This window comes from Podarcis raffonei, chromosome 4 (genome assembly GCF_027172205.1).
Source record: "Podarcis raffonei isolate rPodRaf1 chromosome 4, rPodRaf1.pri, whole genome shotgun sequence".
In the NCBI taxonomy this organism is placed as follows: domain Eukaryota; kingdom Metazoa; phylum Chordata; class Lepidosauria; order Squamata; family Lacertidae; genus Podarcis; species Podarcis raffonei.
Window position 1 is genome coordinate 65,543,551 of NC_070605.1, and position 26,159 is coordinate 65,569,709.

The window sequence follows — 26,159 nt, forward strand, 5'->3', positions numbered from 1 at the left end:
CCTTATCGTCCCAATAGTGGATTTATGGTCCGTGGGGTGCTGTACACAGCTCTTTGGGGTGCCCCTGTTCCTTCACCTAATTAAACAAGATTTTGTCAAAAGGAGATGATGTTAACCCTGTTTCTGCCTTTGTACTGTGCTCCCCTCACCTCCCCAAACAATTTGGGGTCTATCCCTGCCGTGGGCCAGACAGGAAGAAAGGGTGCTGATCATGATGCCTCTGAACTGAGTGCTTCCCACCTCCACACCCCCACCAAAAAAACTACAATTGGATTAATCAGGAAAAAGCATTGTAGAATGGCCTTACTGCTTCCCCCATCCTCAGCATCTTCCAAAAATCCAAAGAGGTTGCAACCATCCTACTTTTTCCTCTCCTCTCTAATATTGTCCCACAGCAGCTGCCCAGGTAAACCCTTCCTTCAGCAATTAAGGGGAGGAGTTAGCATCATAGCCAGCTGGAGGTGAAAGTGGATGGGCCCTTTCAACTCCACAAGTGCTCTGTGTTGCGGAGTTAGAAGAAACATTATTATAGGCCCTTTGCCTCTGTCAGGTTGGTGACCCACATTTAGGTTGCCTGCACATTATGCTTCATAACTTTCTGTCTAGAAGAGCAAAAGACTTACTTAAAAAAAAAGAAAGCTCAGTGCCTTTTGGCTCTGCTGACATAGGCCCTGGTACAATTTCTACAATTTCACCATTATAAATGTGGCCTTGTTAGGACCCCAGGAATTCCCATTGCCTGGTGACCAAACAACTTACTTTTCATTCACAGCTGTGACTTCACTGATAGACCAAAAACTAAAAAATCAAAACCTGACAGGAGCAGTCAGGCTGACTTGTTTAACAGAAATGACTTAAAAGGGTACCTGTACATTATACTTCATAACTTTCTAGAAAGGCTAGAGACTTTTTTTTCCTATTGAAAGCTCAGAGTTTGCCACCCCTCTTCAGGGCCACCAATGAAGGTCTTCACAGGAATCCTTTTGGAAACCTCTGCCCTAATGGACCTAGGTCCATTGACTTTAATCAGGGAGTAGGAGAAATGAAGAGTAGAAACAAAGCAACAAGCTAAAATACTAGGATTCAGCTATGGCAGCTCATTATTTTCATGTTTCAAATGTATCCTCACAGCTAACAATGTGTACTAATAGTTTGTGGGGGTCCTCAGTAACACAGGGGCCTAATTGTACGCAAACTGCATATACAGTGGTACCTCGGGTTACACACGCTTCAGGTTACAGACTCTGCTAACCCAGAAATAGTACCTCAGGTTAAGAACTTTGCTTCAGGATGAGAACAGAAATTGGGCTCCGGTGGCGTGGCGGCAGCAGGAGGCCCCATTAGCTAAAGTGGTGCTTCAGGTTAAGAACAGTTTCAGGTTAAGAACGCACCTCTGGAACAAATTAAGTACTTAACCCGAGGTACCACTGTACGTGTAAATCTGGCACTGATATCTCCTGTTTTCTGCAAAGCCTGAGCTGAAGATTTGCCCTCCCAGAAACACATTGCCATATTTTCATTTGCAAAGTAGTATCTTAAATCCTATAAAAGGTGTATTTCTTAAGAACCAACTTTTGCTTTTTAAAAAATTGACATAACGAGAGTGTATCAAAATATATGCTGAATGCTGAGACAGGCTCCGAGGTGAGAGTGGGGGTAGGGGAGATAAAAACAAATGTCAAGTTACGCAATTTAGGCTGTAATCCCACACCTGACTAAAATTTCTTAGAGACTGAAGTAAAAATTGTTCGGAATCACAAAACTGAAGTTAGTGAGCTGTATGCAGTGTGAAAATAGGCTTTGAAAGAAGATAATTTTTATTAAAAATATATAGAGTTCAATATCCACCCCATGGATATTACCAGTGCTTTTTTAAAAAAAAGGAAGGAAGGAAGGTGTGGTACTCACCATGAAGTTGTTACAGTAAGTGCCACACTTTTAACATGGGGGGGGGGTGTGACAGTACTGCGTACCCTTGAGTACCCCCAGAAAAGAAACACTGGATATTACCTGCACATAATATTTCTTTGTCTGTATATTAAAATGTTATGGTGATGATGATATGGAGTTTATTGTAATAAAAATTCACAAAAGTCTCACAAGACAAACTTGTAGTTGTGTTATGTAACAACAGACCAAGACGAAGTGCTTTGTTTGTTCACCAGAGTTAGTATGGACACAACAAACAACTACTGATGTTGCATCTGTTGACCTTTTCAATCAACTGCTAAAATTTATATAACACCGTGATTGCCTTGATTGATAGACCAGAATTTTGTGTCCTGCAGCAGGAACATTTGAGAGATTAGATGGATGAAGAGGACAGCTATTTCCTGTTTATCTTCCAGCATTTGGTACTCAGTGACGCACTGCCTGTAAACACATAGATTCCTTTCCACTACTGTAGTTAATATCTATTGATACACATCTTCTCTGTGAGTTTCACAAATCCTTTATATATGTAGCATAGGCAGAACAGAACCACAATAACTCATATGCTACTTCTTTACCTTATAAGTGTCAGTCCACATTCCTTTAACTTTTATCCACAGACCTAAGACTCACATTCCTTCAAAGCTTCAAGATCTCCAGAGAGTATGGGGTCTTTAAATAGAAAGGATGAGGATGATAAATGCTACTGATTAGAGGTCTACCTGTAATTGTTTGCTGTGCTCTGTTTTATACACTTTTGTTGAAGTATTACGTTTTGGATTCACCCCATTGCCTACACTATAAGCATTAGAAGATATTGTAATATCCATCCAGCCTCCATGGCCTCAGCTCATCAATTAGGAGCAAGCTCTATGTACTCTTCCAGTGGCATTCTGCCAAGAACAATGCTCTCAGATTGGAGGTCACCTCAGAAAGAGGGCGACTAGAACATTTTGCAACAACTGTACCCTGTAAGTAAATAAATTTTCAAATGTGCAGCTAGACCTGGTTCTTTGGACTTCTGGAATATCACTGCTCAAGGTTACCAAAGGATATGTTTCTTTTTTCCCATTTCCCTTTTTAGTAATTTAATAAATGTATTTGTTTTGTTACATCTCTGTGCGAGTGGGGAAACATTTACCAAGACAAATAAATTGGGGGCCCAAGTTTCTTAGACTGAGGCTTGAATCAGTAGACAAAACATGAAAATGGTAATCACTGAACATTTGGACTCGGCCCTTAGTGCAACAGAACAGTTGTACTAGCAAACAGCTATTTTGAAATATCACTGAAAATGCCCCTGCATAACTGGTCTCTAACTTTGTGGTCACCAAACCACATTTGAGTAGCTTGAGGACAACTTTGCGTGAAAACCAAAAGGAAGTGTTGCATGTCTTTCTTGCTCTCTGCCTTAAATAGTTTGGGAACTTATGCTACTCTTTAGGTCCTACCAACAGCAAAATCTGTTTGTTTTTAAATAAAAACAATCCTAAATTCAACATTGAGAAACTGAGAGCAAAATATGTCCTGACGGTGAGTTTGCTAACACTTTCCTGCTTGACACTTGAGCCCCGATTTTAGCCATGAGGGAATGAAGTTACAGGATGAATCTGACTCTATATTTAGGAAGAACAACTGTAAGCTATGACAAGAATTCTCTTTTACACTTGGCTTCTAAACTCAGCACTGCTCCAGCCCTAGAAGTGTTCTTGGTAGTTAGTACACAGGCACAAAGGGCTTCATCAATTCCAGCCACCTCTACAGGATTCCAGGGAGGATCTCAGCTGATCGAAGAAGGTGCATCACTCAGCATCGAAAGGAGGTGTTTGCATCTACTCTCCTGACAGGTTGGAGTGTTTCTTATATAAATAACCAGGTACATAATAAAAGCTAATATGGGGAGGGGGTGCTGTTTGAAAAAGTGAAAGGTTGACTTGGGAAAACACTTTCATATATTGCTAGGAGATGAATGAATGAACTGCCTTTTCTGTAAAGTTTAATCTCTGTAAACCAGATCAGTATGCTTACACAGGCTGCTATTACAAGTGCTTTATACTCCACTGGAAATTTAAGACAGTAAGAATGTTGATGCCACTTAGAATTATCTTAAGAATATCCCCTGTGTATATGCCAACACAGCCCCTATGGAAATGTGCTTCATACAGTTAGAAAAAAGGCACGTTTTCCTCCACCATTTCTTTATTGTTGTCTGCTTGAAATATTTTAATTTACCCGATGTTTGTTGATGCTGCTGCAAGTACCAGCAAAGTAATAACAGCAAAGTTAGAACAGTTATAAGATCACTGTATGAGATCATAAGGATTTCATAAGAATTGTCATCAGGCAAGTAGTTACAATGAACTTGATGGCGTGCATATGCATGGCATGCAGTAAAGTTTCAGCATGGACTTTTCTTCTGCTTTCAGTACATGCTGGGCTCCCAGCGGTGTAATTTCTATCTAGGTCTTCAACACAGCAGAGCTTTCTGTTTATAACACTTGTGCCAGTTTCATGCATACAGCAGGGAGTCAAAGGATGACATTCCTAGTTCCTCTTCAAATGGATCTAGGGTAGTGTTATGAAAGACGTAAATTATGGAAGTGCCTCAGGTAGATCAGCTCCTTTAAAGCAAACCGAAGAACTTGGACGGTGCAAACAGCTGCGTGTCCTTTGGCACCCTCTCTCAGGACTTATTTTTAGATCAGGCAGAGAAGATCACCACTTCTTTGAGTTTTATTCCTTCCTATCCCTTGCGCCTGTTCAGGAATCATAGGGACATTCGCACAATGAAGTGTTAAATAGTTCCAAAAAGAAACAACTGTGGCATTGCTTTCAACATGTGGTAGACTGATGCCATAAAAGGTAAGTTGTGAACTAAATGTTTGAATGCCTGAAAGATTTAGTAGTATCCAGGTTTTCAGCTAAAAATTGTATTTAAATATTGGATGTTTTAACACCAGTTAGCCGAATACTTAGTAAAGCATTGAGGAGCATAATTAGTTGAGTTTGATCACTCCCATTATGTTGCATGGAAGTTAGGATAGGGGTAGAGGAGGAAGACTGGAGGCATTGCTCCTTGGTCCACAGCTGCCCTCAGGCTCTGTGTCACAAGGACTTGCAGGAAGGGAGTTATGCTTGCTGCTACTGTAGCCATACTGGGCCATGTTTCTTCCAGAGAGTTAGAGAAGAAAAAGAAACTATCCTGTGCCAGATCGTCTGGATTTATGGGGTCCATGAAGTAGTGCAAACCTCAGTAAGGTGCAGAGGGAGATACTTCAGTTCCTTTCTACAGCAACTCTGTGCCCTATAATTTCTTGTACTGACAGCACAATCCTATACATCAGGGGCAGGGAAACCATGACCCCCCTCCCAGCTGCTGCTGGACTGCAACTCCCATCATCCCTATCAGCAGCGCTGGATGGATCTGATGGGAGTAGACCAGCAACCAGTGGAGGACACCAGATTCTCCTGTGTTAATGTCCCTGCTGCAGTACACCTCATGGACAGCTGTGGAGCTGACTCCCAGGTAAATGTGTTCCGTATATAGAATTGTAGCCTTCATGGCTCCAAAGGGTGCCTGGAAGGTCTTGTGCAGGAACTACTTTTTCTTTCCTGATATTTCTATATGGATGTTAGTATAGGAGGAAGACAGCACCCACCCCTGCTTCCCTTGGTGGGTATTCTGGTGAAATATTGCATATTTGGCTGCGTTCCAGAAGTCCTGGTGCAACGTGAGGAATATCCGTGCAACATGACAGCACTATCAGCTTGTAGGGTTGAGCTTTTTTTTTTTAGGAAGACCCCCAAATTGTGGAGCTTTTTTAAAACAAACCCCAGAGTTGTTGAACTTGTGACAGCATTGGCTCCTGTACATGTGTAGTCAAATATAAAGTTTCTGCAGCCTACCGTTATATTTTTATTCCTGGATGTCTAATAGCCAGCAGTTGTACCAAAGGGGAAGGGGGAAGAGAGAACGTAGCCCAATAAGGTTGTCTATTTTTACTCTTCAGCATTCTGTTGTCCTGATTTCTCTGGCAATAATGAGGTCAGCAGAAACGAGCAGGGAAGAAAGATTGTCTCTGCCAGAAGTTCTCCACAAATCCATGAAGCACCTCTACAGGGGCTTTGCTCTGCCTTCACTTTATTTTTGTTACTTTATGTTCATCCCGAAGTTAATATTCCATTTAAGAGCTTTACAAGCTTAAAGAACTGCTCCTGGGAAGCCACATGTAGGCAGTGCCATGTTTAGACAGAGAAGACAAACTGAAGTTTTAAATAGTCATTCATCTTTCCTCTCTCAACAGCCCATATTAACAGGCCTTCAAGTAGTTTGTTTATCAGTTTCAGGCTGCAGTTGCCTTTTACTTTTGAGAAGATGCATTACCTTCGGTTTAAAGTTAAAGGAATTTATAATACCTTTGCAAGTTTTATATGGAGCAAATTAATTTTTTATCAACAAAAGCCAGGTTTTCAATATAAGCAATTCCAGATTGTGTAACTTGAAGCGAACTTATTAATAAGTAGCTCTCCCATGAATATGTGCCGTTTGATGGAAAAGCTAACTTCTCATTTACTATTGTGATGGGAAAGCGATCTTGCTCTTTCGGCCCATGAAAAATTAACAAGGGAAGCTCAGGTGTTCTCACTCCTTTGCAGCATTCTATGGTTGTATCTAAGTAACTCTGAAACTAAGCCCGAAAGACAATCTGGACTGATGAATGAATACCTATCAAGAAGAAACATGGGCTAAATTGTAGTTTATCAAGCCATTGTTGTTGGCATTGCTTTATTAGTAATCATACTTATTTTGCTTTCAGGGATAAATCTCTTCCTTTAAAATGTCAAAACAGCCAGCTTCGAATGTTAGAAGCATTCAGGTAAGAGATAATATTTTATGTTACTAGTAGTAAATAAGAAGTATTTTGATTGAAAACAAAACATCAGTTTGTTTGACGCTTCAGTGCTAACTAGGAATTATTTAAAACTTGCTTGTCATGTAAGTAAATGCATTTTGATCCCATCTTTTCCATGGTTTTACATATTCCATTATCAGCTTAATTATCTTAACTAGCTTTCCCGTGTGCTGTGCCAAGCGCACACACACACAACAACCTATAGCATTTTCCACGAAGCATGATAAAGAAGCTGGAGGGTTTTTTGTACATCATCTAAAAACATTTGACTGCACAAACATCACATATATGCCTATGTTTGTGTGTTGCTTACTTCTAATTGTCCAGCAAAATTCACTTTCCATTACTGGCATCTTTTAAGCTAAGCCAAGATTATTTAAAAGAAAGAAAGAAAAGAATGTGACAAGTATAAAAAGCTGAAGTCTTATGCATACTTACAAGTAAACATGTTTAGAATTGCAAAGCACTTAGTGCTGTATGGAAGTAAGTTAACCAACCAATCTGAAGTATTAGAACTTGTGCCAGTTTAGATTCAATGGCATCAATTTAGATTCACGGACATCTGTTTTCACCATCCATCTCCCAATACTAATATTTATTGCATGTGTGTGTATATATATGTATATATATATATATATAGAGAGAGAGAGAGAGAGAGAGAGAGAGAGAGTCTCTTGGACAACCAGATTCTCAGTATGCCTTCATTTGCTTACACTGGGTTGTATCTGGAGTATCCATTATGTTCCTAATAGGCCTATGTCCAAACACAGGAAGGACCTGAGGTCCAGCAGAGACTCTCACTGGAGGAAGGAAAGGAAGGTGATTTTTGCCAATTGCCTCTTTCCCTTGCAGACTTGTGCCACCTGCCACACTGTGTCCACGCCAATGTTCTCAAGTTGAACAACCCTTTTAAGTGTTCACAGTTGTAGTCAATGAGATGTACTCAATATATTAATGTGCTATCATGAATACAAAGGTGTGGGTAAATACCTTGTATTGTTTTATCAAATAATATTAGCTTCTAGGGTTTGCAGAACTGCTATGGCTCTATCTGGATGATCATATATTGGCTCATTTAACCAAGATATGCACAAGCATTTCATAGGCACACATAGCCTTATCCCTCCTCAGTTATTTAACCTGAAAGTCTCCAGTTAACTACAGTTTCTTGTTTGATTCTGGATTGTTCCAAACCACATAACCATAGTTTTCCAGTTCAGATGGATTAATGGAAGACCAGTGTTTGATGGCTACGTGTCACAAGGGGGGGGGGAGTCAGCTGCATATAAAGCCCAAATATAACCATCCAAATTAGGCCAATGGTTGGGTTCAGGATAGTTGTAATGCAAAATCATGGTTTCTACTTGCTATAGTTAAGAGCACATACCATAGTTTGAAGTTCCAGCCCTACAATTGGCAATCCATGGTTTATAGCAGAATGTATGCATTTGTTTCTTAGGACTGTGAGGGAATTCCACAGATCCATGCTCAAAATCTCTTTTTCCACCGTTGTCTGGTTGACTTTAAAAAAACACACATTTTTTATTGTTTTTTAAACAAATACAAATATAATATCCATTAAAAACTTATCCAGCAGTACGGCTAATGGTATTTGTTTTATCCATTTTCTCTGACTTTTATAATCCTATTTTACACAACTGTGTATATTAGCTGTACAAGGTTTGCACATCCACATGTGGAATAGTGAAAGATTTTTCTGTTCACAACCTTCTGAATTACAGCCTATGAATTTGGTATACAGCAGTACTATCAGAGGCATGAAATTTCTATAGCTGCAGCTTTTTATTGGTTCTGAAGACAGGAAATATTTGTTTCCTGGTAGTAAATAGATTTATATAGTATTAATTTTCTATCACAATGAGTTTTTAATGGTGGCTAGGCAAACAAAAAAGGTATATATTGTGAAGATTTAAATGGGCAGGATGATTGCTTCTCTCTTGAAAGCAAGCAGAAAAATGTCTACCAATCTCTGGGGAAAATAACTTTTATTTATAGATTGCAGTACACAAACATCAGTCAACGAAACAAAGGGAGCCTTTTCATTTTAATACACGAAGTCGAAAGCAATTATGCAGTAGAGCGTTACATTTATTTTAGCATTTTCAAATTGTTTCATCTGCACTGCATTCTATAAGCACAGGGAATCTACATTTTGATAAATGACAAGGCATTATTATGTAGTTTTAAATAAGCTCTAATAAACAATTCACTTAAATGCATTGAAACAAACAGTTTAAGTCGATTAAACATGGAGTTTATCTCAGTATTGTGAACTTAATGTAGTTTACAGCCTCCCTTACTTTCCATTAAAGGGAATTATCCACTAAGGATTCCCAATTAACCTTCTAGAGAAATATGAGTTCATTTTACCACAGTTACGCATAGAAAAAATATTTTCTTTTAAGCCATGTGCCTTGAAAGCAAAATTATATGTTATGTAAAGTGTGTGTGTGTATCACAGATCTCTTTAACTTTACAGCTAAATAGACAGTGCAACCCTATACATGTCTAGCCAGAAGTACGGTAAGTCCCACTGAGTTCAATGCATTCCTATGCATTCCTATGCGCCAAGGGTTGCTGACACGGCTAAGGAAGGTGTGCTGTGTCTACATGCCTGCCAGAGTTTGTGTGAGAAGTGGCTACACGCATCACTGGCATCAGTGCTATTTTTCTAGAAAAAGGTGTCGGAACTCACCATGAATGCCGCCCTTGTTCTCTTATAATGCCAATGGCGCCCACCTGAAAGGTGGCAGAACTGACTTCTGGCAAATTCCAGCTGAAAAAAATGCCCTGACTGGCATGCACCCATTCCTCCACCACTCCCAGACACTTGGCCAAGAGTGAATGTGGCAAACAAGAAATTAGCACTAAAGTCTTTTATAGGAGCAAGTCCCATTGAACACAAAAGGACTCATTTCTTTGAAGAGCTATTCGGTCCAAGTTCAGTTTAAATATAAAGAACCATAAGAAGGAAAAGCCCAAAGTTGGCACCTGGACAGCAGACTGCTATAGTGATATGTATTGTACTACAGATATATAAATTTGCATCTATACCTGTAAAATCAGCACAGGCAAAAGCCATGCAAATTGGTGCCCTCTTCTGTCTGCTTTTGGGTGATGCATTCTGTTGTGTATTGAGTCAAAGGATTTTATATCTGTATTATTATTGTCTGTATTTGCATTAGGGTAAAGTAACTGCCTTTTGGTTCCAGAGGGTACAGCTACTATTGGTTCATTTAAGCTGCTGTATTTGGATCCTCTGTCTTATTGGTTTCCTCCAAAAGGCAGGACTGTGATTGCCTGATATTGTTCCCTCCAAAATGTATCCTTTCTAGCTAGTTCCCTGTCCCTATAAATGTAGCTCTTCCCTCCTCAGTTCTCAGTCTTGTTGCTTTAATAAAGAAGTGTTACTACAGAACTGTCTCCAGCATATTATGTCAAGAGAGCTGAAATCACAAACCCCACGTCACAACACATTCCATCTTTTTTGGTAACACCTAAGTGGCCACCCTAAACTTAGTTGCTTCCACGTGAAACCTAGGCTTCACTCCAGCTGCGCTTCCACATGAATGAAGCCCAGTTGCAAGCCTTCTATTAGACCTACACAGCCCAGAGGACACTAACTGGAGCTTGCTAACAAAAGTGGACTTGCCCTCAGAAGGCTGCCTGAAAACAAAGAAATACAAGCACATATTTTAATAGATGAGTTGGAAAATAGAGTGTAGCAGGATGGCGGTGCTGTTTCACTGCTTGATGTGAAATGGGAATTTTGCCCTGCTGCTGCCACCTCTGGCACTTAGTTTTGGCGACACCTTGCTGGAAATCAGTGTGATCTCACCCGAAATCTGTGCTGACGCCGGTGGTGGAGGCAGCAGGGCAGGGAGTGGGTCCACGGGGGTACCATATTGGAGGCTTCTGCTACCTGAAGCAGTGGCCTCACCCTGCCTAATGGCTGCACCAGTAATTCATTCTCTTACTGCTATTAGAAGTACCATGTATGGAGACCATTTCAGTGGAATTTACAGCTGTATACAGTGGTACCTCGGGTTAAGAACTTAATTTGTTCTGGAGGTCTGTTCTTAACCTGAAACTGTTCTTAACCTGAAGCACCACTTTAGCTAATGGGGCCTCCTGCTGTCACTGTGCTGCCGCTGCACGATTTCTGTTCTCATCCTGAAGCAAAGTTCTTAACCCGAGGTAATATTTCTGGGTTAGCGGAGTCTGTAACCTGAAGCGTATGTAACCCGAGATACCACTGTATTCCTGTTCCTGCTGCCTCAGAGGCTGCTGTGTCTGTGGAGATGGGGGCACCTCTGGTTCTGGTGATGTGCCCCCCTCCCCTGGCTCCCCTGAACTGTCAGCTGCCCCTGCAACATCCTCTGATGTCCTTAGCAGGTGCAGCTTGACTCAGCACAGTGGCAACATGATGGGGGGAAATACCTTCTGAGTTTCTGCATGTCATGCAGCTTGTAAACACAAAGCCTATGGTGGAACGATAGCATCCGGCAGCCTGAAACCTTAATGGCTACTTGGACAGTCACAGCTGAACTTGGTTGGACAGCAAACCCACCTTCAGGGAAAATCAGAATTTGCAAAGAACATTACCAAAATAATGAAGGGGCAAAAGACACCACAGGGGACAAATAGCAGGCTGGCGTGCGTATCTCTGGACTGATATGTACAGCAGTTCTCCAGGAAGAGCAGATCTTACCATTTTGTACTGTGCAAAAAACTGTCCTTGTAAGCCTGCCACATCAAGTAGGGAGCAAGGAGGGTTGCCTGCTGAGGGCCTGAAGGACCCTGCCCTTGCCTCTTTCCACCTGGCTTGGGGTGGGGCCTGACAGGCTTCACAAGGACTGCAGCTGCTTTTAAATTGTTTTTAATTTTTATCTGTGTTGTTTTAAATGAGACCATCTTGGTTGTGAACCCTGGAAGACCTGCACCCTGCCTTGCTGGCCCTTTCCCATCTGGTCTGGGAGAGTGGAGCGCTGACTGACTCCAGCTACAAAAGCTGAAGCTGTTGAACAGATTCTTGGACTGGAGTATTGTTTACAGGCGGGAGATTGAGAGAGCTGTTGCTGTTATTGATATTATTGTTGTATCTTTAGTTTTAGATCTTATGATTTATGTGGAAATTGTTTCCATTTGGTTGTGTACTTTTTGATGTGTTTTATTTATTGTTTATGACTTCTGTTATTTTTGTAATTATGTAAATCTTGTCATGTTGGAAGCCGCCTTGAGCATAGTTTCAACTATGGAAAGGCGGCATACAAATAAAATGATGATGATGATGATGATATCCTGATGCTATATATGATCTCTAACTTCCAGGCTAATATCAACATCCCAATGGGAGCCCTTTTACCTGGAGCAGGTCAGCCACCAAAAAGAAAAGAATTTACTGAAGCTGATGAGGTAAGAGCAATATATGTCTTCATCTGCTAGCCTAGTTCATTTCTCATTATTTTAAGAAGCCATATACTGATCAGTCAGTATAAATCGGTTCTATTCAAGTACGATTAGTTAATACACACAACGGTTGGTGGTATTTTGGGGTCAGTGTATGGGTGCAACATAAATCTGGTTCCAAACTAAGGATGGATATTGTGTTCCAAATGCAAGAAACAGAGATCCTGAGCAATCTGGAAACACCACTATAGTTAGATGGGTGTTGCATGATTGCATTTCCTAATGTTTGGCTTTTAAAGCAACCGCAAGGAGTCCTACTTTGCAACAGGGCCACAGTGCATATGGGAGGCATATCTAACTCCCCCACCCCGGATGAACCCTATACAAATATCTCCACAACTCCTACCATTCAGATGGATGTCTTCCTCTATCCTCTATCGTGTTTGCTTTGTGGCTAGTAGCAGCTGCTTGCAGCTCAAGGCTTTTCACCATTCATTGTATTGGGATGGTGTTAGTACTAGTATAGTAGTAACAGTATAATGGGGAGAGGAACGGAGTAGGGGAAAAAGGGCCTAGATCCTAAGTTTAGATATCGAAAGGAGCTTTATGAATTTCCAAAAATGGGTTATGTAATTTGAGTACTTGGAGTATACATGTGGGTTTCAGTGGGCTGAAACGTAGGCAGATATTTGGATATAGCTGGAAAATGAGTGAAAGGGCAAGAAGCAAGGAAACTGTGTAGGAGGTGTGAACATTTCAGATGAGAACACAGTCTGTTCATCTACAGATCTGCTAGCATGCAGTAATTTACCACAACCAGACAGCTAATTGACTCTATCAACCTGAAGCCAAATTCAATTTCAGATGCATGGGACTTACTGAAAGAAAATTTGAGATATGCAGCTATGCTTCATGAACTTCTGAAATTAAATAATAGTTTTATAAGGAACTTCTGGACTAGAAACTTTGCAGACTGTGGCACAGCTATCACACAGTCCATGGCTCTACTTTTCCAGTTGCAATATGGAACCATATTTCAGTGAACAATTTAAAGCAGCTGCTTTGGTCTTAACTCACCAATTTGAGATCTACATAGTTAAAGGGGGGGCGTACATTTTAAAATTAAAATAAATAGGTCACCTACATGTTATAACGCAGAATTATGTTGCCCATGCAGTTAGTTGTTTCCCTCAATCCAATCCTATGAAAACTTTGTATTGCAGGAGCAAAATTATTCCTCTTAAATCTGAAAAGCTGCAAGGAGACAGGTTATTTTAGAACAGATATTGCTATGATTACTGGGATCTATTTGCAGCATCAGCTATGCTTAATTTTAGGTTCCATAAATGTGCCAGTTGCCCCAACACAAATTTATATTTCATATCATTTGAAGAAATAAATAATTATCTGAAGAGGTCCATTTTCAAAATGTTATGCAATTAGAGCATATTTAAAATGGTTTAAAAATACCCACCACTTAATTTGCCTCTGTTCATTCCTGTGAGATGCTGTATGGATGAAGACCCACTAGTAACAATGAAAGGGGCATCTGCACAAAATATTATAAAGCTTGTGATAAATAATCCTTCCTATCCCACAACTAAGAGAAGAGGGCCTTGAGTGTTCTTTTTCCAAACTTGTTTGTGGTCCTTTAAAAGTGCAATAAAGAAGCCAAGTCACAGAGCCACCTCTGAAGCTTGCCTTCTTGCTTCTCCAGTGGCAGTAGCAGGGGAGAGTGGGTGCCATGCCATGAGATTCTGCCGCCTGAGGCAGCTGCCTCAGTCTGACTCATAGGCAGGCAGGCTCTGGAGGAGAAGCATAACATGCTATATGAATAGCTGCCTAAACACTGAATGACCAGAAGTAATCAGTCAATGCCAGGGATTTAAAGTTCCACAGTGTTTCTATAGCTTCTCAAAAGTGATGTGGTTACCAGGTTAGGTAGATCATCTGGGAGATGTGGCAGAGCTATCCTTGCAGTCTTCAGCAGGCTGTCAGATCTAGTATCTTCTGTGCACTTTAGTAGATCTGTCACATAATGGCTTAGTTCGCACGTAATGCCAAGGCAAATCATGACTTGGCGCAGATGCGGGGCTTTTTTTCAGATCGCAGTTCCAGCACCTCTCAAGTGGGCGCTGTTGCCATGATAAAAGAACAAGGGAGGTGTTCATGGTGAGTTCCAGCCCCTCTTTAGAAAAATAGCACTGTGCAGATGCATGAACATGTGGGTTACTGGAGAAGAGATCACACCCACTGCACTCCCCCCTCAATCCTTATGCTGCAGCATTACCCAGGGCTAAAGCTGGGAGGTTTTAAAAATATAATTTGTTGGCTTATAGTATGTGTGTGTGTAACCATGGTTTAGCTTAGCATGGAGCGGATTTGCCTCAACCAGGGCTCCCAGTTTGCCTCATTCCAGACAAACTTTGAGCTGTAAGCCAAGAACAACCTTGGTTTGGCTTAGCATTGCATGTGAACTGGGTCATTGTGAAAATGGAAACATCCCCCAGTGTATTAGTTTGAGGTAGCTGGGTTTTTTTGTCTGCAGAGCCTTCCAACTGCTTCAGAGGAGGAAAAGAAAAAGGTGCTCCCAGGAGCCAAGAAATTACCTGGCCCAGCTGTAAACCTGTCAGAGATCCAGAATGTAAAGAGTGAGCTGAAATTTGTCCCAAGAGCTGAACAGTAGTAACAGGAATGAAAAGGTATGTCCAGGGGTCCTTACCTTTTTTTTTACCTAAACTACAATGAAATATAGGGACTTTGCTCTGGTTACAATTATCAGTATGGTGAGATGGAGTTGAGAACCTTGCATAAAAAGAAATGTCATCTTCTGGTAATTACCCTTGATTGAAATATGCTTAAGAATCAGATAAATTATTCCAAACTACAGTACTGCATTTATCCTGTTTTGGACAGAGATGAGACTGAGTGGCAGGAGCGTGAGTATTCCTTTTAGGGTCAGGTCACTGTAATGCTTTCCCAAAGTGCCCTCTTAATTCTGACCAAAAAAATATCCCTTGAATAGACCATTACTCCCATTTTGCAAATGAAGGAACCCAAGCCAAGAAATAATGCTACTGGTGGCATTTTTATTGCTCTGTAAACCAAAGGGAAATTTTGGAAATCCAATCCTAATGCAGTAGCAGGTCACTTCTAAAATATTCAGAAGCTAATTTCTATACGACCTCAATTTGTTCATAAAAATGCACAGGCTATAGTACACTCAATTAGCACTGCAATTATTCTTCTATTATTCAAATTATAATACATGCAGAGAGGCAAAATGTAGGTGGAACAATTATGGTTTCACTTTAAAATTAGAAACAATAGACTTTGATCAACCAAAAATAAGTTGTTAATTGGTGCAAAAACAGATAATGCCTTCTTTTCATATAGTCTGCATGTGAAGTACAGCTTTTAAAAATCTCAGGAAGAAGAGGAGCACACTTAGAGAATAACGGGGCTCTCACATAGAGGCATCTACAATGTGCAGGATGGTGGCTCCACCTTCATGTTGTATAAGAGCACTAGAGACAAAAAACATACACTACAAATAAATGGCTGTTTGCCTAAATAGACAAATGCCGATAGCTCTGTCCCTACCCTTCCCCTCTTTTCTATCTTGTAGAATACAGCCCATGCTCCAGTCCAGGCAAACAACTATAGCATAAAGCCTGAACCTTTATTACCCAGAATATCACTGTGAGATAGTACCCAATGTACCCATTCAAAATTGGGTAGCCTGGGTAAAGCATTAAAATATGGTCCCCCCCCCTTCTCATTTGTAACAGGGGAGGATAAAAACCTTTTGCTTCAGCTCATTGAACCAGCTTGGATTTGCTTGTTACGGTGTCTGCCTTACCTTTTCTTATTTTGGTCAATGGCCCGTTCTTTGTGTTTGTGGGAGGGAAGTTATTGGTTTGTCTTTTTTTCCTTGTTTTATTATGTCTTTTGTGTTCTCATCTTGCATTTTTATGCTGTGAACCGCCCTGTGCTCTTCATATGAAGGGCGGTATACAGATTTAATAAATAACACTAATAAGCACAGCTGAGGTTCCTACCACTGTTGCTTCTCACATGGAGGGGTTCATTTAAGGTGCCTTGTAGATGACAAGCCAGAGCTTAGATTCACAGCTCCTGTAAGGTTACCTCAGGATCATGCACCGTGGATGTGAGGCCCCTATTGCTACAATTAAAGGATCAATCTTTTCTTGGCTTTGTTTTGGGGGGAAACTTGACAGGGAGGAAAGCACAATGTACAGGATGTAATGTAAAGGAGAACATAATTAGAGACTGCTGGCTGAGAATATTATACAGAACAGCTAATTCTCTGTACATGGGCATTGTGCGATCTGTTTGAACCACAAAAATTGTGCTCAAGGTATTATGGCAACAGGCACTACCAAGAAAAGGTAATAATAAATAATGCAAATAATTAACCTTACAAATTGCACACACTTTCCAGCACAGAGAGTCTCCCAAATACCTTCATGAAAGACAAGGGCTAATTGTTCCTAAGGACGTGGAGTACACCTCTTCCCCTATTAATGCCTTAGTTAGGTTTGATAGAGCTGCATAAATTGTAGCCAATTAAGCTGACAAAGTGATCTCGAATATCACAGCTCCAACCTGGTAATCAAGCTAATTTATTTCTCACACACTTTTGTCTTCCATCACTCCCTTTTGTAATTTTTCCTCATGTCACTTGATAGGAGGCTACCTAATTACGGTGTTCACAGTCCTGTGCTCAAGAGCAGGCTAAGTTATTACTTCAGTATAGTGCTTTTTAAATCTTTATACTTTATGTTTTCACTTCAGCTTTTTTTGCTGGAGTGATTGCCTTTCATGTGTTGTGTAATTGTAAGCCCTCTGTTGTTGCCCATGAGACCACAGAACTCCCCTGAGGGTCTGAGAGACTTCACCTCCCATAGCCTGGGCTGTTGCCATAGGCCTGGACATGTCTATCTACACTTCAGGCGCTATATATATATATATATATATATATATATATATATATGAGCAAGGCCTTGTTTTTCATCCCAGAGTTAGATCTGCTAGAGCCAGTGTGGTGTAGTGGTTAAGAGCGGTGGACTCGTAATCTGGGGAACAGGGTTCGCGTCTCCGCTCCTCCACATGCAGCTGCTGGGTGACCTTGGGCTAGTCACACTTCTCTGAAGTCTCTCAGCCCCACTCACCTCACAAAGTGTTTGTTGTGGGGGAGGAAGGGAAAGGAGAATGTTAGCCACTTTGAGACTCCCTAGGGTAGTGATAAAGCGGGATATCAATTCCAAATCCAAACTCTGCTGATCTATATATCATGTATTGTTCAACCATTTACCCACTAGAACATTCACATTTTTACAGCAGTGTGTTCAACATCATGGTTGTTATTATTATCATCACAATTTATTTCCCACTTTTCACCCTAAGGGTACCAGGGTAGGTTACAACTATTAAAGCACAACATTAATATTAAAAGCAGAGCTTTTTTCAGCTGGAACTCAGTTCCGGCACCTCTCAGGTGGGCGCCATTGTAAGAGAATGAGGGTGAGTTCGGGCGTCTCTTTTTCTAGAAAAATAGCACAGATATTACACCATAATTTTTTATTTAAAAAAAAACAGTTTAAAATGACTTATTTAGCACTGCAAAGTCAATTGGAATTATCCCAGTAAATCAGGGGCAGGCAACTTCCATCCTTTCAGAACAATCGTAGTCTGTCAGGGGGGGATACCAGCTGATGGGTGGAGAAGAATGGTTTTGCGATGCTGGGTGCTGCTTTGTCAGAAAGCAGGACTGAACCCTGGTGAGTAGCGAGTTTAATCCTGCTTGGTGCTGCTTCAGCAGCACCTTTCCCTGCAAGGAATGCTCTGGAGAAGCAGACCCCTGCAAGGAGCAGGATTAAACCATCTGCTCACCAGCTAGTGAGCAGAGAGTTCGCCCAGTTGAATGCTGCTTCGACAGAGCATTGCCTACAGAAAAACAAACAAACCCAAAATAGAGCTGTTAGGGCGTATCCCCTAGCAGTATTGAAATCAGAATGCCAGTGCAGGTTAATGCAGCTACTTACACATCACCAAGACATTTAATCCCCATGGCAACCCTGTGAGGTAGGTTAGGCCGAGAGGCAGTGACTGGCTCAAGGTCACCCTTCAAAGTGGGGATTTGAACCTTGTTCTCATATACAGTGGTACCTCAGGTTAAGTACTTAATTCGTTCTGGAGGTCCGTTCTTAACCTGAAACTGTTCTTAACCTGAAGCACCACTTTCGCTAATGGGGCCTCCTGCTGCTGCCGCGCCACCAGAGGACGATTTCTGTTCTCATCCTGAAGGAAAGTTCTTAACCCAAGGTACTCTTTCTGGGTTAGCAGAGTCTGTAACCTGAAGCGTATGTAATCCGAGGTACCACTGTATTCTGGTCCAGCACCATAGTCGCTAGGTAAAAAGGTAAAAGGTAAAGGACCCCTGCACGGGTAAATCCAGTCAAGGGCGACTATGGTGTTGCGGCGCTCATCTCACTTCAGGTCAAGGGAGCCGGCGTTTGTCCACAGACAGATTTCCGGGTCATGTAGCCAGCATGACTAAACTGCTTCTGGTGCAACGGAACACCATGATGGAAACCAGAGTGCACAGAAACACCGTTTACGTTCCCACCACAGCAGTACCTATTTGTCTACTTGCACTGGTGTGCTTTCGAACTGCTAGGTTGGCAGGCGCTGCGACAGAGCAATGGGAGCTCACCCCGTCGTGGGGGTTCAAACCTCTGACCTTCTAATCAGCAAGCCCAAGAGGCTCTGTGGTTTAGACCACAGTGCCACCTGCGTCCACCGCACTGGCACCAGTATGCCTTTGCCAGTCGTCATTGTCAGACATTGATGGCTAAATCTGAAGTTCACAATTCAGGCCTGGAAAGAGTTGAACTCCTAATTGCTTTCGTGTAGGGTGGGGAGGGAATGTTAACCTTTCTTTGGCTTTGAAAAGGCCTGTTTATTCCCTCAGTAATATGTAAAAGCAGGCCTGCAGCTTTGAGTTGTGTTTGTCCTTTATGCCATTTGCTGCCTAGGAGGAAGCTTCGTTCCAAATTGCTATTACGCCAAGCCCGGCCATACGGAACTGTTCATATAGCACAAACAATAATAATGTAAGTGCACTTAGGAGGAAAAGCTCTTGCTTCTTCTTCAGACAAACAGACCAGGGAGAGAGTGGCTTGCCTACATCTGCACTTTGTAATAGCTGCAACCCTGGCTCCAAAAGTGCTCAGTGAGAATGAGCTTTCTCCCCCCCATACAAACATAAAAGGGTGAAAACAGCAAGCCCAAGAGCAATGGAACTCCCGCTTGTCAGGGGAAAAGAATATATAGGAACTGACATGATTTCAGCCCTCATGGGCAAGAGGTTGTTCCTTCAGAATCAAAGGAAATACTACCCACGTAGATGAGAGTATAAGCAATGGAATGAGCAGCTTGGATTCTGAGAACCAGGAGTGGAAGCTTGTGGAAGGGGACTTCCTTGTAGTCCCTTCTTTCCACTGCAGCCCTGAGAAACCTCTTCATAATAATAATAATTAATAATTTTTTATTTATACCCTGCCCTTCCCACTTCAGAAACCCAGGCTCAGGGTGGCTAACAACCAATTTAAAACACTTAATTGTAATACAACATAAAAGCAGCATAAAATACAGTATAAAAACATGAATAACAATAAAATTCAAAGTTCAAAAATCAATTTGAGGGAAATCCATCCAATAAACATTAGATAGTCACCAGGGCTAGCTGGCTAAATTAGACCTACTTGGGCCAGCGAGGAGGCCAGGGGAGAATTAGCTGTGGGGTCCCAAAGCAGGTAATCTTCATAAAAAGGGGGGAGGGGGGAGAGAAGGGAAATAAAAGATCAGGCTGAGTTCAAATTAAAGGGCGGGCAGAATAGCTCTGTCTTACAGGCCCGGCGGAAGGAGGTTAAATCCTGCAAGGCCCTAGTCTCATGGGACAGAGCATTCCACCAGGTCGGAGCCATCACTGAAAAGGCCCTGGCCCTGGTGGAGGATAGTCTGATTTCCTTAGGGCCCGGGACCTCTAAACTATGGTTATTCATGGACCTTAAGGTCCTCTGCAGGGCATACCAGGAGAGGCAGTCCTGAAAATACGAGGGTCCTAAACATGGGCACCCAACACTCTTCAGAGAGTTGGGTGCCCATGTAGTGTGGGGTGGGGTGGGGTTGCAGTGGGAAGAAATCCTAGAGAGCTGCTGAGGTTGATAGAGGAAAGGAACAGACTTGGCATCAGTCAGATTCTTATGTTCTTCTGAAGACTGCACATGTATTAATTCATGCTAGTATTGCATCTATAATAGCTGGAGAAACTGTCCTGATGCATTGTATGGGTCAAAATCACGAGTCATCACATGGGCTATTTCAGCTGAGTCATATTTACTGAGAGCCTTGCATTTTTCAAAACATGTATCCAAATCAGACACCTAGTCCCAGAAATGGTATCCTTTCATACTGTGTAGCTGCTGGTGCACACACATTTAGACCCTTTTATATTCATTGAAGGGACGCGGGTGGCGCTGTGGGTTAAACTACAGAGCCTAGGACTTGCTGATCAGAAGATTGGCGGTTCGAATCCCCATGACGGGGTGAGCTCCCGTTGCTTGGTCCCAGCTCCTGCCAACCTAGCAGTTTGAAAGCATGTCAAAGTGCAAGTAGATAAATAGGTACCACTCCGGCGGGAAGGTAAACAGCGTTTCCGTGCACTGCTCTGGTTTGCCAGAAGCGGCTTTGTCATGCTGGCCACATGACCTGGAAGCTGTACGCCAGCTCCCTCGGCCAATAAAGCGAGATGAGCACTGCAACCCCAGAGTTGGTCACGACTGGACCTAATGGTCAGGGGTCCCTTTACCTTTTATATTCATTGAAAGCATACCTGCAGTATGAATTCCTCATGGAATAGCCTCTGTTCCAAAGAGTTTGAGCTTGAGCTAGTGGCTAGGATACACTGGAAGCATCGTTGTGTTTTCTTTCCTTGACCCAGGGTGCTTCCACGCTGTCTGATTGTCAGGTGGGATTGAGTCACATACCGGCAAATTCAGGTTGCACAGTTATAGTTGGTTTTGAGGTCTTGCACAACCAACCTACTTCCCCCAGGGAACATGCAGTTGAATGTGTGGAATAACATAATATCCCTGCAAACAGATCAGAATAAATTCTCATTTAAATAGCCAACTTCCTCTAATTTCCCTGCAAACAAATCAGGACTAATGATCAGTAAACCTACCCTGGAAATGTTTCTTTAAGCACAGCTGAATTCAGCAGCAGAAGCTGCTCTGATTTGCAGGACTTGTTGGTTCCTCAAGGAGGCGCTCAATATCTAATTATTAAATATGGTATAAAAAGCTTCCTTGTGGTTGGTTTTACTGAGCCATGCATGGCCAGAACCTTTAGATGTCACTTTTGTTTGGACCTTTTTATTCAAAGTTTGTTGTTTTTAGTTCTATTTAGCCACGACAGCCTTAATGCATCTCTCTTCATCTCTGCCTCCTTCTAGGAACCTCATTTGGAGAAATGAATCTAGTCATTTTCTCATTTAAGTATCAAAGCTATGGAAACTGTTCAGCTCTGTTCATAATTTGGCCTTCTGGGTTTCCCTGACAACCAGAAACATATTTCCTTCCTGCCCCCCATTTCCTTTTTACTAATAATGTAAATTCACAATATGTTCTTATCTCTTATTCAACAGCAGGAGAGTAACACTGCTTTTCTTGGCTATTTCTTGTTCTGAGAATAGTTTGGGATTTGGGGCAGATACAAAAAACAAAACAAAACCCATAGTATCTAAGTTAAATAACCCTTCTCGTTGAATAGCACCATTCTGTCAGTTGCTGAAAGCTGAAGGTGCCTCATCAGAAAGTTGCTCCTTTGCAGCTGAACTGTGATGGATCACAGCTCTGCCCTTCGTGTATGGAGGCCTTATTCAAAATCTCAACTATAAACAAAACTGCTTATCCTAATATTAAATTGCAATGGTGCAAAGGAATAGTATCTGTCTATAGCTCACCCTTAGGATTTTTTTAATCCTTTGCAGCATGTGAATGGAATACAATTTTCTCTCATTAAAAAAAAAAATCCAGATAGTTTATTTACCACAATTAAATAAAGGCATAAAATTGGATTTTTAAAAAATCACTTTGTGGACTCTCACAGGGGACTTGAAAATACTTTCTGGAGCTTGCCTGATCCTCCCTGTTTAATACTCTCTGTAATTTTTGCACCTTCTGATATTGCAACTCTTATTCGACAGCCAAAGATGGAGGCACCCTGAGGTCAATCCATCATTAAATAAAACTTCCAGGAAAACATAATCACCTGCCAGTAACCCAAGAGCTGCCATGTCCAGTGTTTGTTTGATATTACATATAACATAATCAGCACTGGAAGACCAGTCAATTGGAGGCTCACGTCATAATACATACACTTTACTTCATTCTGAAGTGACATTGGTTAGAGCTGACATATTTACCAGCACTTCTCAGAGAGCAATTGGCACCGTGAATTTGAAGTCACTGAATTGTTTATCTCTCACTGATAACCTACAAGCCAGCACAATTCGATGTGTGTTTACTCAGAAGGAAGCTCCATCATTCAATGGGCCTTACTCCCAGAAAACTGGGCAGTGTTAGTAACATTCAAACCATTTCTGAGTTCCTGTTTTCTGGGATGCTGGAAGTGTTAACGTGTGTGTGTGTGTGTGTGTGTGTGTGTGTGTGTGTCAGTGTCAGCATTGAGCTACATCCTTTCATTGGTTCCTCGAAAGTGTCCCCATTTTATACAGCCTGTAAGAGCTGGGCTGTACATTATGGTCACCCTTGAAATTATCATCGCTGTAACAAATTTTCAGTGCACACAGCTAAAACATTTAGCATCATTCTCAATATGAAGTGGGGACATGACATAACATAGCGAGTTTACTCACATCTTCCACTGACCACCAATGTTAGTATCAATAGGGAAGATTATCTTCCTTACCAATGAGCTAAAACTGAATATCTATCTCTCTCTCTCTCTCTCTCTCTCTCTCGCTCTCTCTCTCTTACACACACACACACACACACACACACACACACACACACACATTCTCAAAGTGGTCTCTCAGTTTCATCTATTATGGCGACACCTTTACACAGGCAGCATTTGAAGAGCATCTCCAGCTCTACAATTCTATGAATCTATGATAGCTTTAAAGGACCAAGATTTGCACCAAGATTTAGGATTAGTTGAAGGAAATTAATCTGTCCAGTTACACCATGGCCCAAAACAGTAGTATTTGCATGAACAAAACGATGTCCAGTTAGATCAACAATGTAAATGGAAAAATGGCCTTGAAGTTTTAATTGATGTCACTATCAAAGTAACTGTTACCAAAGTCTGCAGTAGGTGGATTTCCTTCTGCATGGGGTTGGAATAGATTACTTTGAGGTCTCTTCCCAACCCTATGGTTCCAAGAGAGAGTAAGAGCTGAAGCTGAAAAAGAGGACTTTCACACCACATTTTGCAATTTATTCTCTCCTCTTTTTCCTCTTTTTCTTTTTTACTGCAATGTAGGGCAGTTTTGCTGCAGCAACAGGAGAGGGAAATGCCTTTGCCTTTTCGGCATTGGTCTACATACTTCTGTTACTTAGCAACAGCAGGGACCAAAAAGAAAGCCAAAGGATTCATAATTGCAAGTGCTTGCTGGAGGGTGAGAAAATGGAACAAGCCTGACACTCTTCATGTTGCATTTCTGCCAGCTGGAGACCAGAGTGTCCATACTTACACAGCCTCGTTAAAAGTTGCCTATAGAATTAGACATTTAAAAACTACTGATGGCTGTTGATCAATCAGGAAAGACTGAGCCTCACCCTGCCAAATGTTCATTTCTCTATTTTCCCCCTTGTAAGCACTTAACTGTGGCTTTAAAAATACACCTATCAAGTATCGCTGCAGAACTTTTGATTTGCAGCAGTGCCTCTTGTTTTCTCATTCTGACTGCGGTTGCTGACGGTATTAATTTACTCAGGAAGGTGGTCTCACCTGGTGCCGTTGGCTGAAAAGAATTTCACTTTACCTTCCCACAAAGGAAAACATTCCTTGCCAGCTAAACAGCTGTGGTTGCAGAGTCGTGTATAGGTCCTGTTGAAATCAAAGTGTATATGGAAAGGAATGGTGGTCAGAATGCAAGCTCACATTAGATGGATTCTGAGTGGAGTCCAGGAAGATCCTTTCTAGGGATTGGGCCTGAAAGAGATACACAGTTTGACCGACTTTTTTCTGCTCTCGTTCATAATGCAAACATTTGGCACCTGTTCTATCTGCAGCCTACAAAGCTTCATGAACTTATATATTTGCTTTGTTCATTTCTCTTCTCCAAAAGCTTTGTTTGTCTGCTTTAGTGTTCTAAGAACAAAATATTTCTCAGTGTCTAAAGGAAGTCATTCCTTCCACATTTCTTCTGTTAAACCTATCTCCCCCCCCCGCATTCACTGACATGGTCCAAATAACAGATTCATTTGGAAGTTAATGCCATGCACTATGCAAACAAGTGCATGCATCTTGCCCATAACCCACAGGGTGAGATTCAGAGGGATTTTTAACAGTATAATTCAGCAATGCCTCATCACTTTGCCTTTCTCCAAACAGTATAAAGGGCAACATGTCTGCAAATAATGGGGCATGTATGCTAACTGGGACAGTGGTGAGTAATGTGTCTATAAATGGGTTCAGCCGAGGAGTAAACATCACATGGTCTCTGGCTTAGATTCTTGTTGAGTGGGAAACATTTCATGCATCTTTGGGCATACAGCACACAATTCGCTTGTTCTCCGCTGGAAATATTTAAAGAACCTTAGCCTAATCCCAGTCATGTAATTGCATGTAAATGCCGTGAGTGAGGTCGCAAGGACAAAGGGCTTGAAAGTGGCATACTAAGCACTGCTAATACAACGTCCGCCATCTCCCTTTGCGTGTATGAATCTTAAGTCAGTGTTTAATTACATGACAGACACAGCCAGCCAAGACATCTAGCCTGGAAGTAATCTACCCCTTTGCTTGAGATTCCCAGCACTGATGATTTCATTATATCTGGCTTCTCAAATGAGGTGCAGCAGATGGAAGTTTCAAATCTGCATTATTTTTTTAAAGAGAACATTAAACTCCAATGTGTATGCTTTTAAGAAAAGCAGATTTCAGCAATAACTGGAGAATACTGCCCTGTTATTGTTTTTAAATTGCCACCGACAAATTAATATACAGTACTTGAGCTCAGTTGGTTAGAGCATGGTTCAATCCCCATATGGCTCAAACAGCTGCATATTCCTGCATTGCAGAGGGTTGGACTAGATGCTCCTCAGGGTCCCTCCCAACCCTATAATTCCGTGATCTCTATGTTTCAGAAGAGTCATACTTCCTTAAAAGGATATGGCATTGTGTATTTCTGGGGGAACATTGCCAGGACCACATGCTGCATTGGCTGCATGTGGTAGTTCTCTGCATGGAACTGGCTTGCACAGCCAAACTGAGCAGTATTTACCCTGAGCAAGAGTTAAACGCTGCAGCATTGGCTGTGTGCACCAGTTTCTTCCATGGGGCCAGCGCCCACAGCCAACACATAATCGAACCCTCAGCTGATGTCACCCACCCATCGAAGTGATGTCATCTGATTGACAGGCGAGTGGGGTTTTGAGGACATGGCCTCATGGGCAAATTAGGAACCCTCCAGCAGACAGTGGAACTGACTCAAATATTGCTGGGAGTAAGGCTGCTGCCTTGAAATGGGATGCTAACAAGACACGAGGCATAGCAACCAAGCAAAGATAATACAGTATAATAAAACATATGTAATATATAAAACATACA

The 26,159-nt window shown here is 41.7% G+C and overlaps 1 protein-coding gene and 1 long non-coding RNA gene across 4 annotated transcripts in view; one reads left to right on the forward strand and one right to left on the reverse strand.

The window, feature by feature from the left end:
• LOC128413148 (uncharacterized) overlaps positions 1-26,159 on the reverse strand; it is a 26,417-nt gene continuing 258 nt past the window's right edge. The window contains exons 2-7 of one of the 2 annotated variants that reach the window (XR_008330256.1): positions 24,339-24,542; positions 21,196-21,454; positions 15,735-15,802; positions 13,420-13,529; positions 8,233-8,366; positions 1-76 (exon numbers count right to left, since the gene is read on the reverse strand). This is a non-coding gene — a long non-coding RNA (uncharacterized LOC128413148). Of the gene's footprint in view, positions 77-7,524; positions 8,367-13,419; positions 13,530-15,734; positions 15,803-21,195; positions 21,455-24,338; positions 24,543-26,159 lie in introns of those variants that run through there. The other variant, XR_008330255.1, reaches the window with a different exon arrangement.
• Positions 3,590-26,159, forward strand: part of SMPX (small muscle protein X-linked) — a 26,505-nt gene continuing 3,935 nt past the window's right edge. Inside the window, exons 1-4 of one of the 2 annotated variants that reach the window (XM_053387063.1) lie at positions 3,590-3,808; positions 6,750-6,809; positions 12,198-12,281; positions 14,824-14,977. In XM_053387063.1, coding sequence (XP_053243038.1) covers positions 6,771-6,809; positions 12,198-12,281; positions 14,824-14,961 — 261 coding nt within the window. In that variant the 5' untranslated portion in view covers positions 3,590-3,808; positions 6,750-6,770 and the 3' untranslated portion in view covers positions 14,962-14,977. The remainder of the gene's footprint in view (positions 3,809-6,749; positions 6,810-12,197; positions 12,282-14,823; positions 14,978-26,159) is intronic. The other variant, XM_053387064.1, reaches the window with a different exon arrangement.